The following is an 11,299-nucleotide window of genomic DNA, read 5'->3' as shown; positions in this document are numbered from 1 at the left end:
TAGAGGGTTCTTCTCCACACATGACACATATGCAACCTAAATTGATTTTCAGTTGTTCTTTCAATAAATTGTAAATCTCAACGCCCCAAATTAACCGTGAATTGCACTAATTAACCCTCAGTTTTTCCACAAGTTATTGGGTTGGATGATTGCATACGACAACCCAAAACATTCCCTACAAGTTCCCTACATGAATTGCATAATAGAGATACAAGCAAGAATCATTAACTTCTATGAAAAACATAAGCATTGACGAGGCACTCGTTACTATGATTTGCATGAAACTTATGCCAAGAATTTACTTAACGTGATTGTGACTAGCAACCTTCACTACTTGTGAATATAAGTTCATAACGATTAGGTGAAACTCCCTTATATTCTAGCATCGAATTCATGCATGAAAATTAAGCGTGCACTCTTAATCGACATACACAAATTAGTTATCAATCAAGCAGTTAAGCAAATTAAATCACAACTCAGAAATCACAACTGAAGGTAATCAATTCATATTACAAATATATTCATGGCTTTGAATTAACCTCTAGCCAAAATTAATTTAGTTACACATTATTATAACATTTAACCAAAAGTAAAACATAAGTTGGAAAGTTTTAACCGAAAGAGGAGAAGCTTGCTGCTTCTGTTTCTGTCCGTGCTCTTTGAACCCCTGCCGAGGCTCACGCTGCTCCCGCCTTCTCTCTCTGTCCTCTCGCGCAAAGCAGCTCCTCGCTAGTCTCCCCGCAAGTCTCCGTGTTCTGCCAGTCACGCTGCCAAAGGCAGCTTGTGACCTCCTCCGTGCTGCTCTCCCCGTCAGTCCATTCTCCCTCTGCACTCTCTCCTCTATATCACGCTGCCCAAAGGCAGCCCTCCCCCTAGCTTTTTGACTTTTCTTTTTCTTCTTGTTTCTGACCTATCCAGCTGCCAAAGCAGCTCCTCTGCCCGCCTTGTCCAGCTGCAAAGCAGCTTCCTTTTCACCTGCTACTCTCTGCCTTGCTGCAAGAGGCAGCTTTCCTTTTCTTTATTTTCTTCCACGCTGCCAAGCAGCTGTTCTTCCGCACCTTTCACGTTCCCTCCTTTCCTGCCCATTTCTTTTATATATTTCTTGTTCCATCCGCACCTCCTCGTTCAGCCTTCCACCTATCTTTTTATTCCATTCTTCTCTCGCTGCCAGCCTCTTCTGCTTATCTTCTCGGCTGACCCCCACTGCTCTCTTTCTTTATTCTTTTCTTCACCTCCAGCTGCAACACAGCTTCCACACTTCTTTCCCTTGGATTCTCGCTGTCTTTCCTTTTATTTTCATTTATTTTCTAGCAGCCCCACATAGCAGAAAAATAAGTTCTTTCGATCATGTTACTCTTACAAACACAAAATATCAAAAGTATCATAAATACTTAAAGCTTCCAACTAAATTAGACAAGAAAAGAAAAAGGATGAAATATATAGTTTAAATATTGGTTTATCATTTAGCGTCACAATGGGTTAGCAATATTGTAATTTAAATTTGCTTTTGACGAATTTATTACATAAAATTTCACTTGTTCTATTTTTATTTTCTTTGCATAACAAATCCTATAAATACAAAAATAACGTAAATAGCTCAAAAATATAAGGAACTAACTAAGAAAAGACGAATGAATTCGAAGTAAAAATATATATAAATATGATCCGATCAGTACGTATGACCAACAATCGAGCAATCATTTGTAAACGTTTAACAAATGCCTCTGCCATGTTGTTCTGGGTATGAACATAGGGTACTGGATGTTTAATTTCAACCCCAACCAACATGCAATAGTCATCAAAAGTTTTAGATGTGAATTATCTAGCATTATCCAATCAGATAGATTTGATCGGATAATCAGAGTGGTGAGCCCTGAGCTTGATAGCCTGAGCCAACAGTTTGGAGAATGTAGCATTCTTTGTGGACAACAAGCACACGTGTGACCAACATGTGGAAGCGTCAACCAAAACCATAAAATATCTAAATGGTCCGCATGAAGGGTGAATCGGTCACAAATGTCCCCCTGAATCTTTTGTAGAAAAAATAGGAGGATTTGAACGAATCTTGTCATAAGAAGGCTTAATAATAAGTTTTCTCATGGAGTAAGTTTGACATGTGATTCCTTGAATTGAACCTAAACTTCGGGTTAGTGGATGCCCGTGTGATGATTTGAGGATACGACGCATCGTTGTTCATCCAAGGTATCTCAAACGATCATGTCAAAGTGTAATTTTGTGCGCGGTTCCAGAGGTAGGGTCGGCCATATAGTGGCTTTCTATAGGGTGTATGGTCGTAGTATACAGATCACTTCAGATACGCTCCATCTTCTCTAGAATACGCTTTTGGCCATATTCGTAGGAAGTTATGCACAAAAATTCAACTTCGTTTTTTACATAGCTTTCAGCATAGTAATTATTATCTTTAATGTCTTTGAAACTCAACAACATTCTTCCGGAACGCGGAGAATAAAATGCATCTTCAATAGTCAAAATTGTACTATTAGACAACCTTATACGTGCCTTACCGTATCCTTCGATTAGGTTGGATAGGCTTTAGAGGGTTGTTAGAAGTGCATTCTTAGGTATGAAATTAGTGACATAGATGCGTTCACGCAAAACGGTGTGCGTGGTTGCACTATTTGCCAGACAACTAACTTTTCCACTAGTCATACCTAGAAATAAAAATTAATTTGAATCGGTCACATGCATAAAAGTTCCAAAAACAAATATCCATTCAAAATAATTTAAATATTCAAGGACGGTAATTAATTAAAAACTTAATATCCAAAAAATAAATCATCAACAAATCATCCAAACATAAAGGAAATTTGTTCAAAATTAAACCAAAAAACAAGAAGGGGTTCGCCCACTAGGTGGAATTCGGCCCCATTGTCTAAATTTCTACTAGAAAAATAGTTTATGTCTAATATTCTAATTTTTCATAGGGGTGGTATCCTCCTGAAAGTCAGAAACCTCTATCTTCAGAAACCTCTATCGTGGTACTTTCCGGTTCATCCACTTGCACAAAATTTGATTCAACCTTCTGGGGAGCTCGGCAAACACGAGACTAATGGTCCTTGGAACCGCAACGATAGCACATGTCTGCATCCATGGTTTCAGGTGCTTTGTCCTTATTCTAGTTCGGGGCTTTGGGAAAGAGGTTAGGGCGCTTATGGGCTCGGTTTCCTTCCTTAGATAGGCCTTGGCTCTGTTCACCTTGACGGGGAGGCTTCTGGCTGCCCCTACCACACCTACGTTGGCGTTTTGGGTGTTTGTTTGTGCTATAATGTGCTTCAGGCACAACAGTCGCCCTAGTAGGTCGAGCTTGATGATTTTTCATCAATAGCTGATTCTGCTACAAAGATCAAATCTGAAAACTTAGTGAACTTTTGAGTCCTATATTGTTGCTGCATGACAATATTAGTAGCAGAGAATGTTGAATAGGTCTTTTCCAGGAGATCCTCTTCGGTCAAGGTCTCGTTACAGAACTTGAGAAGTGATCGGATTCGACAAACTTCATAATTATACTCATTTACAAACTGAAAGTCTTGGAAGCGCAAATGATGTCAGTCATGTCTTGCTTCAGGCAAGAAGATGTCATTTTGGTGATCAAAGCGATCAACCAAAGCGACTCAGAGTGCTCGTGGATCCTTCTCAGCAAGGTACTCGGTTTGCAGTGCCTATATTTGATTGACAGGGGAAAGGGGCTGGCGGCACAGAGAGAGAATAGAGAGAGATGCGTTTGTAGGGTTGTGTAGAGAATGTGTGTTATTCCCCCTACGCAGTGCCTTTATTTATAGTAATAAGAGAGAAGAAAATGATTTTTCTCCAAGAAATACAAGTCCTAATAGAGAAGAATAACTAGAATAAAATACAATCTAAAATTTATATAATCACACTTAAACAAGAAGTTTATAACATAAATAAATAATTAGAGAAGGGGAGAATTGGTGTGACATTACTAACCTGCCGCAGTGAGGATCACTTCTATCCTAACTTTTCAGTAGATAATCGGTAATGAAGTATCGATCCTCCCCTACTTCAATTTTTTTTTTTTTTTTCATTTTAAAAAATTTGGTTTTCGGCATTTTTTCTTCTTGAGACGTTACTTTATTTGAATTAGTTTGGTTTTCATTCTTTTCATGTTATAGGCTACCTGAAGCACATGATCACCGTGTTATAAGTTAATACTAGCAACGCCTAAACATACAGGGCACCAATTCCATCACAGCTCAAATTCGCTTTGATGGAGTGAATGCAAGAACAGGGTGATGTGGCACGGCCGGCGCACCCAAGTTTTTCTCAAACCAAACACAGCCTGACAAAAGCGGGGGCCCGCGGGAGTCGAGGAAGCATGAACTCTTATCCCATCGAGGATAAGCTCATCAACTGCCCAGCGGACACACAGTTACACTCCCACGCTCTCTCTCGCCTGTCGGAGAGAGAAGAACACCCAAAAAAAAAGGACAAAAAATGGCATCCTCCGCCTCACTATCCTCCCCACTCCACTTCCGCAACCCAAATCCCAGGCCCATATTCTCCCCAAAGCCAACAAAACCTACCACCCTAAAACCCCCCACCACCGTCGTCAAGCCACTCTTCGCCCTCCCGCCTCCTGCCGAAGTCGACAGCGCCACAATTGCCGCCATTGGCGGCGGTTCGGTGGCCGCCCTCGCCGCCGCGCTTTCCTTATCCGACCCCGAAAAGCGTCGCCGCCTCCAGGCCGAAGAGGTCGGCGGCGGCGACAAGGAGGTGGTGAAGGACTACTTCAACAAGTCCGGGTTCGAGCGGTGGAAGAAGATATACGGAGAGACGGATGACGTCAACAGAGTTCAGAGGGACATCAGGCTCGGGCACTCCAAGACCGTTGAGAATGTGATGAAGATGTTGACCGATGAGGGCCCACTTCAGGGGGTCTCTGTGTGCGACGCCGGGTGTGGGACTGGGTGCTTGGCGATTCCGTTGGCGAAGGAAGGGGCGTTTGTCACGGCTGCTGATATTTCAGCTGCCATGGTTGCGGAGGCTGAGAAACAGGTGAGTTTTGAAATAGTGACTTTGAAAAAAGCTGCATTTTTTTGGGTTTTGTGTTTTGGAGGGAAGTGTTGGTTTGATGGACTTGGGGAAATTGGCAATGTGGGTTTTGGTGGAATCGGAAATTGCTAACCTGGGTTGGTGATGGTTTTGCTCGAATGTGAATTTCTAACTAAGTAATTTTTGAAAAAAAAAGACTGCTTTTTTGGTTGTGGGTTTTGAATTCGATGGAACGAAGCCGATTGGCAATGTGGGTTTTAGTGGAATTGGAATTTGCTAATCCGGGTCAGTGTTGGTGATTGTTTTGCTTGAAATGTTAGATTTAAATAAGTGAATTTGGAAAAAGCTGCTTTTTTGGATGTGGGTTTTGGAGTTGGAGTTTTATAATCTGGGTTGTGTTGGTTGATTGTTTTGCTTGAATGTGAATTGCTGGTGGCTGTGGTTTAATCTCAAACTTTTGATTTTTATGCAGGCAAAAGAGCAGCTTCAGTTAAGCAATGGCTTCTCGGCAGGACCAGTACTGCCAAAATTCGAAGTGAAGGATTTAGAGAGCTTGGATGGGAAGTACGACACGGTGGTCTGTCTAGATGTTTTGATTCATTACCCGCAGAGCAAGGCTGACGGGATGATTGCGCATCTTGCCTCATTGGCGGAGAATCGGTTGCTTATAAGTTTTGCACCAAAGACATTGTATTATGATGTGCTAAAGAGGATAGGAGAGTTGTTCCCGGGGCCTTCGAAGGCAACAAGAGCATATCTACACGCAGAGGCAGATGTGGAGAGGGCTTTGAAGAAGGTTGGATGGAGGATAAGGAAGAGAGGACTAACCACTACACAATTTTATTTTTCGAGGCTGGTCGAGGCTGTTCCTGCTAAGTGAGGAAGAAAAGGCCATATTTGAGTTCTGCCTTTTGCTCTAACTGGTTGTAAAGCTTGTTTACATGTACGTTCTCATGAATCTCATCCTCTTCATGTATGTATGGTTTTGTACTCTTTATACTAGATGTTCATGTTTCAATCTTATATGCATGATGACAATTTTGTGTTCTTCATATGAAATTTAAATTCATTGCCATCGATCCCAAGAAACTGTTCTGAAATTTTAGTATCCTGGTTTCGATTTGCATAGCTAGATGGCAAAAATTTGCTAATTATAACAGTAAGCAGATGAAACAATCAAGTTTACGAAGCTAACAATGATCTTTGTATCTCTTATGGAGTCTGATGTCGTCTCTGATTAACTACTTAAGATTAGAAGATATAAATTCGATAGCTTTATGTCAATAACTGGTACAAGAAGAAAGTAAAAATGAGCCTAGGATAAAGATGTGTATGCAGCTTCCTAAGTTTTACGCTTTACCACAAAGGTTGATCATAATTTGTCAGCGATTCTTGCTAGAACATCTGTGACCTTGCCGAGAGCACCGAGTATGCTATTGTTTTGCTCCTTCCTTTGTTCCCTCTCAAAATGGCAATTTATGTTATGAGCTTCAAGTTGCGCATTCAGCATGTTGCTGTTCCTTTCCAGAACTTTGATCAGCTGGGCAATGTTGCGGTGTTTGCTTTCATCTGTTGACACCCGCCTCTGCTTCCATTTCTCCTGATAAACATTTTCTCCGGAAGTCTTTGATCCGAGACTTCGTTTCTCCTTTATCACACCTGGAAGATAGAACACAACAAATAAACAAAATACAAGTTGTAAGTTTGCTTCAATTCCAATGTATTATGTTTGAATAGCTGTTCAAATAGATCTTTGCATTTAGATGAAGAATCATAAACCCGAAAGCTTATATGATCACAATTGACGATTGTAATGGAAAACGATTTCAGTGCAAAGAAAATAAATCACCTGAATTAGGCATTGGAGTTGTGACTGTTTTTGTTGGGCTGTCTTGCATAAGGTTTTCGTTCTTTGATTTCTTGGCTGTCTCGTCTTGCCCAGACTCCTCAAAATCTGAACTTAATCTATCTTCTGCCATATCATCTCGACTGCCATTTAAATCTTTCTCAGGTCCCTCCTCATCCTCTTCCTCTGCAGCCGCGTCCTCTGTCCCATCACCATCCTTCACATCTGTTTGCCCCGGCATAAACAATGCCAGGGGACAGGCTTCCATTGCAGTCACTTCCTTTCCAACCAACACATTGTAAACCTCCCGATCAAAGAAACTAGGCAGCCTCCTCTCCCTCCTCACATCATTCCTCATCACCCAAAACGACTCGGCCTCTTGATTTATCTGTGCCTCCCAGTTCCTGATTTTCTTAAAATCCACAAGCAGATTGCTCCATCTTTTCCTGCACTGAACAGGCCATCTGCTCACGCCGCGCTGCCTGCAGTAAGACGAGACCAAATCCCACTTGGGTTCGAAATTTTCTGTCCCCAACGCTGAAGTGGATCGCCGGCCCCTCTGGACCACATTCTCCACGACCCTCTGTCCTTCTATGAGGACAAAGGTCTCTTGTCGGGTCCATCGAGGGTGCCTCGTGATTTTGGTTTTGTCTTCGCTGACCAAGCTGCCAGTCCCGTCCGGCGTTCGCTGTTTGTCAGGTTGGTCAGGTCTAGGACTGGCAGCTTCATGTTTCATAGACTCCAATTCCATCAAGAGACGAAAGGGTCTTCTTATCACACAAAGTTTTGGTTACAAAAGATGAGGACTCTGCTTTTTGGACAATGGCTTCTCTTCCTATAAGTATTTACAGCCATATATTGGAACTAAATCCTACAAATTAAGTAAAATTTACAGCCTAATCTTCTGGCTAATGGCGAATTAATTGTGTGCAACATCCCCTTACACAGGTCATAGGTGCATCACGTGTATAGGCGCTCTTAACGGAGAAATTATTCAATGTAACCGTAACTCTGCTGCTTCGGATTACCAATCCAATCATTTTGTAACACGTATATTTATCAAAATTATACATTAAACACAATGAGGGCAGAAGTTTGTGGTCCACTAATGTGAATGAGGATCCTCTCCGGATCCTCAAATCGTGTCCGTTCATTGTACATCCTGTGCCAGAAATTATTTTAAATACTTTTATTTAAAATTAAATATTAATAATATCTTACGAAAACTAGCCTCATGATGTACAATAAACAGACACGATTTGAGAATCCAGGATCCTCATTCCACTAATGTTACGGCACGTGGTGCAGTATCATTGTTACGGTCACTATATGTGTACCTCATTTGCTTTTTGAGTAAGGAAAATGATTTCCGAGTGTTAAGTAAATCAAAGATTTTGGTGATTAATTATTTGGTATATCATTAATTTTGTGATATGCAAAAATCTGGGTTTGGAGACAAAAGGAAGATGCAAAAATGATATCACTTTTTTTTTTTACCATCATTACATGGGCATAATACAAGGATAAACTTAATTATGAAAATATTAGCAGCTGTCCTAAAATTATCAGTTTAATTTGCATACATTGTTGAAATTTATATTGAATCTAAAGGCGGGAAAATGTCGCTTAGTACTATGGTCTAGTAGTTTTCTTTTCACTAGTAACATCAAAAACGAATTTGAACCACAATATTACTAACGTGTTAGTATAGATGATATCTTTTGTTCGAAAAATAAATAAATAAATATGTGCTGCAAAATTTCTTAACCCATTTCAATTTAAGAAACGCTGCGTTTGATTCGTTTTCGCGCGCAATTGGTACAAAGTAACAGAACCCTAGAATTTCCCAGAGAGCAAGAAAAGTAAAAAATGGAGAGGGAGGAAGACGACTCAGAGAGCGAGCTTCTCATAGATCGATTCAGACTCTCGACCATCCACATAGCCGAAGCCGAAGGTAAACGCACGCACGCACTCTCCAAATTTCCATAATATTTCATTAATTTGGACGGCCCTGATTTCGTTTCCGGCTCTCAGTTCTCCAAATTCCCCATTCGCTGCAGCGAAGCGAAACGCCATGGAGATTTCGGGCCCCGTGATGGCTTGCATTGCCGATTTGGCTTTCAAGTATACAGGTATTTTGTCCTTAGCTTTGATCACTTTGCTTTCTGCTATGCAATTAAGAATTTTGGGAAAATTGCGATGACCTTACAGTTTCGTTTAATTGATGATAGAACTGGCTGGAACAGAGTGGTGAGATTCTTGTGCTTGTGTGATTGAAAATCGAATCAGAAATGCTTAGTAGAAATTTTAGTTTCGGAATTGGGTTTTTGAATTTTGATTGGAAAATGGAATGTCTGATTAGGACCTGGGTTACTGGGTGCAGAAATGAATTTTGATGCAAATGAATGTCGTTTGCGTGGACCGAAGCAATTCCAGTTAGATTCGTTAGTAGGAGGTGATTGAAACTCCAAAATGGACTGCCTCTTTTGGTAGGAATATTAGTTTCTGAATTGGGTTTTTGGAGTTCGATTGATTAATGATAGGTCTGATTTGGAAGTGGGATTTGAAGAAAGTTCTCACAGGATTAATGGGAGGAGAAATTTCTTTAAGGAATGCATTTCGTTTGAATGGACCAAAGAAATCCGATTAGATTTGTTGGTAGGAAGGATGGTGAGAGATAATGTGATGATTTTAAAATTGTGACATTGCGTTTGATGTATCGAAAAAATTCCGATCAGATTTGTTGGTGGGAGAGATTGTGAGAGATATTATGTGATGGTTTGAAAATTGTGACATTGCTTTTGATGCATCATACATTTCTTTCACCCTAAGAATTTTTATGCCATGCTTAAATTTCCTGAGCTTAACAGTTCTTCTGAAAGATAGTTTAGATTGCTGCAGTGTCCTGTATGTTAAATTTCAATCATGGGTTACTAATGGAAGATTTGCAATTTTGCAAAGCAGAACAGTTGGCAAAGGACCTCGAGTTATTTTCTCAACACGGTGGTCGTAAAACTGCAAACATGGAAGACGTCATACTTTCTGGTGAGTCTTCATTCTTCAAGCCTTAGATTTCTCATTGATGTCACCCCCACCGAGATCGAATGATATAACAATGTGTCCCAAATTCTTATGAACCTAGTTATTCTGTTCTGTCTTCTATATTTTTTTGTTTGAACTTTTTTCTTTGGACTCTGGATGTACTGATTCTTCATGGAAAACACGGTTTCAGCACACAGAAACGAACATCTGACCGCCTTGTTGAGGTCCTTCTGCAACGATCTGAAAGCCAAAGAACCACAATCTGAGAGGAACAGAAAGAAATCATCAAAGAGGGAAGACCAAGCAACTACCAGTGTAGTACATATTCCAGATTCTTAGCTTGGGTATGTCTCTGCCTTAACATGATTTACTAATGCAAACCCGAAAATCGGATAGAGAGAAGAATCCTTGTTGTCCAAAGTTTGATGTCTATGTAGGAAGAGCTGCGACTTGTTTGACCTTTTAGTAGCCTCCAACTTCTCCATCATGTGAATTTCTCAAGAATCCTGAGTAAATATGTATGAAAAGCTAACGCCATTTCAGATTTTCTTGTGTGCATTGCTGTTTAATGTATCTCTCTCTATTGTTCAACTTTGTGGTGACGAATTGCGATAGGTGGGTTAGGATTGCGATCACATTATCCATGTTCAATGTAGGGCCCGTTCGGGAGTGATTTATGCGCAAACGAAAATCGCTTACGGAATATGGAGTGTTTAGCAAATTTTAAAAACGCTTTACATGATAATTGAGGGCTTGTTTGAGACTGGCTTCTGGAAAGGGCAAAAAGCGTTTTAGACTGCATTTGACAGAAAAAACTAGGAATTGCATATGTCATAGCAGAACTTTCTAAACTTTCTAGAGAAGCACATAGCTGGTGATTCTTTAGGAAGCATTTTGAAGTGATTTTCAAGAAACACTTGAACGTTTAATAAATTCTTTTTAACATATTTCTAATAAAAGATAAAAACTCCTTAAATGATAATCAATGACTTGTTTGAGATTGCTTATGGAATGTCAAAAAGTGTTTGAGAGAACATTTCGGGCTGTATTGGGAGAAAAACTTAAAAAGTGCTTATAAGTCATAGAGAGACTTTCTCGAGAAGCACATAGCTGGTGCTTTCAAATAATTTTTAGGAAACACTTTGATTTTCAAATTTTCTTTTTTTACCATATTTCTAATAAAAGCACTTTTGCTCCTAATTTGGTAAAATCATTTCTACATAAACACTCCCAAATGAGTCATTAGTTGACTCTTGGTAAGACCCAGACTTGGCCCAAGTTCGGCTTATAGTGGGACAGCCCAATCTGAATTTGGTTACTTTTCCACCGGCCTAATGGAAAATACGTCATTTCACCCACTAAGACCATCTTCAATCCATG

The 11,299-nt window shown here is 40.2% G+C and overlaps 3 protein-coding genes across 4 annotated transcripts; 2 read left to right on the top strand and 1 right to left on the bottom strand.

Annotated features, from left to right (window-relative positions):
* The first annotated feature begins 4,359 nt into the window (after window positions 1–4,359).
* LOC103454888 (magnesium protoporphyrin IX methyltransferase, chloroplastic-like) lies at window positions 4,360–6,078 on the top strand. Its single transcript, XM_008394483.4, has 2 exons — window positions 4,360–5,034; window positions 5,504–6,078. The coding sequence occupies exons 1-2, from the start codon at window positions 4,474–4,476 to the stop codon at window positions 5,909–5,911; spliced, it is 969 nt and encodes a 322-aa protein (XP_008392705.1). The 5' UTR covers window positions 4,360–4,473; the 3' UTR covers window positions 5,912–6,078.
* Window positions 5,819–10,465, top strand: LOC103454887 (protein MHF1 homolog). Of its 2 annotated transcripts, none has more exons than XM_070811979.1 (5): window positions 5,819–5,974; window positions 8,728–8,831; window positions 8,938–9,009; window positions 9,842–9,922; window positions 10,110–10,465. In XM_070811979.1, exons 2-5 carry the CDS (start codon window positions 8,747–8,749, stop codon window positions 10,256–10,258), a joined length of 387 nt encoding a protein of 128 aa, XP_070668080.1. In that variant the 5' UTR covers window positions 5,819–5,974; window positions 8,728–8,746; the 3' UTR covers window positions 10,259–10,465. The 2 variants fall into 2 exon arrangements, with proteins under 2 accessions (XP_070668080.1, XP_008392704.2); XM_008394482.4 differs by having other exon boundaries at window positions 5,835–5,974; window positions 8,710–8,831.
* Window positions 6,196–7,820, bottom strand: LOC103454945 (trihelix transcription factor ASR3-like). Its single transcript, XM_008394535.4, has 2 exons — window positions 6,881–7,820; window positions 6,196–6,690 (listed from the first exon to the last, which is right to left on the bottom strand). Exons 1-2 carry the CDS (start codon window positions 7,626–7,628, stop codon window positions 6,404–6,406), a joined length of 1,035 nt encoding a protein of 344 aa, XP_008392757.3. The 5' UTR covers window positions 7,629–7,820; the 3' UTR covers window positions 6,196–6,403.
* Window positions 10,466–11,299: the final 834 nt, after the last annotated feature.

This window comes from Malus domestica, chromosome 14 (genome assembly GCF_042453785.1).
Source record: "Malus domestica chromosome 14, GDT2T_hap1".
Classification (NCBI taxonomy): Eukaryota; Viridiplantae; Streptophyta; class Magnoliopsida; order Rosales; family Rosaceae; genus Malus; species Malus domestica.
This window is presented reverse-complemented; position numbering and strand designations above follow the sequence as displayed.

Bases quoted from the DNA above. Each gene is read 5' to 3' on its own strand.
- LOC103454945 (XM_008394535.4), bottom strand. From the start codon at position 7,628: ATGGAATTGGAGTCTATGAAACATGAAGCTGCCAGTCCTAGACCTGAC. The intron at 6,691-6,880 runs GTGATTTATTTT...TCTATCTTCCAG, and splicing joins AACTCCAATGCCTAATTCAG to GTGTGATAAAGGAGAAACGA.
- LOC103454887 (XM_070811979.1), top strand. From the start codon at position 8,747: ATGGAGAGGGAGGAAGACGACTCAGAGAGCGAGCTTCTCATAGATCGA. The intron at 9,010-9,841 runs GTATTTTGTCCT...TTTGCAAAGCAG, and splicing joins TTTGGCTTTCAAGTATACAG to AACAGTTGGCAAAGGACCTC. The intron at 9,923-10,109 runs GTGAGTCTTCAT...ACACGGTTTCAG, and splicing joins GGAAGACGTCATACTTTCTG to CACACAGAAACGAACATCTG.
- LOC103454888 (XM_008394483.4), top strand. From the start codon at position 4,474: ATGGCATCCTCCGCCTCACTATCCTCCCCACTCCACTTCCGCAACCCA. The intron at 5,035-5,503 runs GTGAGTTTTGAA...ATTTTTATGCAG, and splicing joins TTGCGGAGGCTGAGAAACAG to GCAAAAGAGCAGCTTCAGTT.